The 3,941-nt window shown below is 37.3% G+C and overlaps 1 protein-coding gene across 1 annotated transcript; it reads left to right on the plus strand.

Annotated features, from left to right (window-relative positions):
* The first annotated feature begins 565 nt into the window (after positions 1-565).
* On the plus strand, positions 566-3,271 carry NXT2 (nuclear transport factor 2-like export factor 2). The gene is made up of 3 exons (XM_009889293.1): positions 566-670; positions 1,859-2,003; positions 2,908-3,271. Exons 1-3 carry the CDS (start codon positions 566-568, stop codon positions 3,084-3,086), a joined length of 429 nt encoding a protein of 142 aa, XP_009887595.1. The 3' UTR covers positions 3,087-3,271.
* Positions 3,272-3,941: the final 670 nt, after the last annotated feature.

Here is a 3,941-nt window from a genome sequence, read left to right on the forward strand (position 1 = left end):
GTGATGAGATGTGAGAAGTGTTTGGGTTTTACCTGTAGATACAGCACTGGAATGATTGATGCTGGAATACATCCAGTGTGTGTGTGTTCTCTCTCTTTCATTTTATATCTATATATCCAATTATATATTATTACATTTTATATATGTATATATACAGGTGTCTTAAAAAATGAGACTATGGTGGCAGTGTGGTGGAGTTCTTGCCGATTTTCAGAAATACATTGAATAAGTCTTGTTCCTTAACTTTATTTCGGAACAGCCATCACAGCAACAAGTATTTTCACTGAATACTTGCATGTTCACATCACTTGCAGCAGGAGCCCGTTTTTCAAAGTAATTATTTACAATTTAAATATGATAAATATATCAGCATTCAAAGTGGATCCTAAAACTGTCACCTGGCTAAAAGCTGGTACCTCCTGCAAGTAGAAAAGGAGTTTGGAACCAGTTTCAACATTTGACATCATCTTTCAGTGAGGGTGGAAAAGACCAATCAAAGTGACTTGATGGAGAAGTTGCGCAGATGACTAGGTTGCATAAAATTGCCTAACTTAAGTAATTTGGTATGATTTCTTCTCTCCAGGATTTCAAAACCTACGTGGATCAAGCTTGTAGAGCCGCAGATGAATTTGTCAACATTTATTATGAGACAATGGATAAAAGAAGAAGGGTATGTAGATATTTTGACAATAGAAGTGTCTTGTGCATTCTTTGCTTGCTTTCCTAACTAGCATTACACTTGAAAGCACCTGAAAGTTGGTTATGGTGTATGGTTTTGGCCAGGTTGAGACCTCTGTTCCTCTTAGACTGCCTTGTAGAGGATTTTGTCACTGTACAGAATTGTTGTAAAAGGGGTCCTTTTAGAAAGTGCCTTAGATTTTTTTATGGTAATAGTTCAGTTCATGTCCCACTGTGTTTTACAGGTACATGATTTGGTCAGTGCTGGCAGATAAAATTTGCTTTATTTGTCTCTGAGGTCAGGGTTTAGCTTATTGTTTCCAAACTACTTTTATTAGCAGTTATCACTTCTGTTTCTGGGATTCTATAGGAGTGCCTGAGGATAAAGTGGAAACAGTTCTGTCTTGCTCTGGAAATATTCATGGTCCACATTGATGTTGTATCATGTAACAGATACCACCAGGTGCACCAAAAGAGAGCGGTGGAAATTGTTCTTTGGAGTTTTAAATGTACTACAATTGTAATTTAATAACTTGTAGATTATGTGGAATTATCAGCAGTTGCATGTTATTTCATAGTCGCTTTGCGCATGAGTAGCTTGGGCAGACGTGTCAACAGCTTGAAGGAGAGTTAGGCAGTTATTCAGCTGTTAGAGCTTATGAAACATCTGGGAAGTTCTGGTCTGCTGCTGCAGATAACTGTCCTTTTTGAGTTTCCACTGATCCTGGTCTTGTTGACTTTTTTTTTTTTTTTTAACCTGAAATTATACTTTCCTGACATAATCTGTGTTGTATGCACACACCTGCTACCCCCAACCCCCGCAAAAAAAAAAAAAATCAGAAACAAACTTATTCTGGAAAGGTAGTACTATCCTTTTGTCAGAAACTAGTTCAGTTCTGTCACTAGCTTTGTTAAAGGAATCTCATCAGTATTTAACTTTGGAGGCATATAAGTCACTATGCAACTTATAAAGGAGAATATGTTTCTGCTAGTTTTAATACTTGGTCAGGAGCACTAATTGTTAAAAGGAGCTGATGTTTCAGGAGGGTATTTTATCTGTTGAAGTAACAGACAAAATCAATAATCCACAACATAGGGATTCAAAGAACATTGATTTGTATGTTGTCCATTGTATGCATTTACACATTTTCCACAAACATGTATTTTCATAATCACTCAGGCTTTAACAAGACTTTATTTGGACAAAGCAACATTAGTTTGGAATGGTAATGCAGTGTCTGGGCAAGAAGAACTGAATAAATTTTTTGAAATGTTGCCGTCTAGTGAATTCCAGGTTAATGTGTTGGACTGCCAACCTGTTCACGGTAAGGTTGTATTACAGTTTACTTAGTTATTTTTCTTTTTTTTTTTTATAACTGTTGAAAGTGAACCACAATTATAATAGCGCTTAGTATTCCTGTTTGAACAAGCTGAGAGAAAATACTGAGGCTTGAAATGTCAAGTTGTGTGTAAATAAAGCACAAATCAAGAGATACAGCAACTCCACGCTTTTTCTCATGTCTGGGAAAGTATTTTAAGGACTTTTTAAAGATCATATTCAGATGTGATGTTTTTTCATGTACTGAAAAAGTCCGATTATGTTGTCTTTGATGTCTAAGACTCAACAGACCTCTGCTGTAGCCTCTGATACTGACCTGCAGTATCACGTGGAACAAATCGTTATCCTGTGTGTACTTTGATTTCTTTAGGTCTGGAATAGATGTTAAGTTCTTTAGATTTCTGATTACCAACTGCTAAAGAAAGGCTTACATAATTGAGAAGTTAACAAATTACTTCTAATGGATATTTTTTGGAATATAAGTAAGGAAAAAGCCTGTGGTCAGTCACAGTTCTTTGCTCTGCTGTGAAAAAGATTTAAACTCTAATAGCAGGGGAAAAAAGTGTATGCAACTTGCTAATTACAAATGTATATGTATATCTCAAATAATGAGAGCTTATTCTAAGCAAAAACTCGGGTGCTTTTTATAGTACTCTAAAATGAACAACATGAAATGAAAATAAAAAAGCCATTAAAAAGCAATGTTGGTGAGCAAATACACCATTGTCTGTATAGAAATGATGCAACAAAACTGTGCATTCCATGAATGTGTAACCAGTTGTTAGCCTGTAAGTAGTATAACCAGAACTGAAAGAAACGTCTATGTACATTTCCTACTTCTTTACCTGTTACTTTGAGTTGTCTTCTTTATACTTTTTCTCCTTGTGAAGAGCAAGCTACTCAAGGCCAGACAACAGTCCTTGTGGTGACAAGTGGGACAGTAAAATTTGATGGCGACAAGCAGCGCTACTTCAATCAGAACTTCTTGCTGACAGCGCAGGCCACACCTACCAACACAGTGTGGAAGATCGCCAGTGACTGTTTCCGCTTTCAGGACTGGGCCAGTTAGTGAGGACTGGCTACGGGAAGTGACCTCTTGCCTTCGCCATGTTGAAGCTACTTGTACGGACAGCTGTTGTCCACGCAGGGGGAATGCGCACTCTTCGTGTTGCATCTGTCGTTACGGAAGGTCTACAGATGTTTCAGGGTTGATCCCAGTGACCATGGGTTTAGTAGTAAACAATCTTAAAATGTGAGAGGTTGCTTGTGTTAGTTGAACATAATAAAATGCTTAGGCGGTGAGCTGTGTTGGAATTGTTCCTAAAATGCCTTACATGCAGCAATGCTGCTACTTCCAGACTTCTTGTATGTAATCCCAAATGCTGAAACTCTACTGTTTGAACACACAATCCTCTTAATGTAAAACTCTGACCAAACGTGTAATTTTTTCAACTTGAAAAGTTTTGTTTTTACAGTACCATGTTCCCTCTTTTGAAGAAGATGCTTGTGGCATGTAGATAGAATTCTCTAAGCTACCTACTCTTGGTTGTAAGAGGCTAAAAAGGACTGGCAATGATTTCTCCTGTTTGTGAAAATATCAAATATAGCTCCTGAGTGTGTAATCTCTCAAATAATCAATTGGAGAGTTAATGTTACCTTCTCTGATATGAAAGGACTAAATAATCTCATCATGTTTCCTTTTGGCTTGAGCTTCTCGGGCTTTGGTTGTAGTTAATTTACATTGGTTCATACGTAGGGCATGCTGAGTGATCCAGAGCTCCTATGCCAACAACTCGTCACACGCATATGAAGGACTTCAAACTGATTATTTTTCTTTGGAAGTCTTACAGTGTAAGAAATGGGTCAGTTGCGCCATTTCTGTCTGCTTTAACTGTTAATTCTGTTGCTATGAAGTTTGGACTAT

This window comes from Charadrius vociferus, unplaced genomic scaffold (assembly GCF_000708025.1).
Source record: "Charadrius vociferus isolate BGI_N301 unplaced genomic scaffold, ASM70802v2 scaffold7, whole genome shotgun sequence".
NCBI classification, from domain to species: Eukaryota; Metazoa; Chordata; class Aves; order Charadriiformes; family Charadriidae; genus Charadrius; species Charadrius vociferus.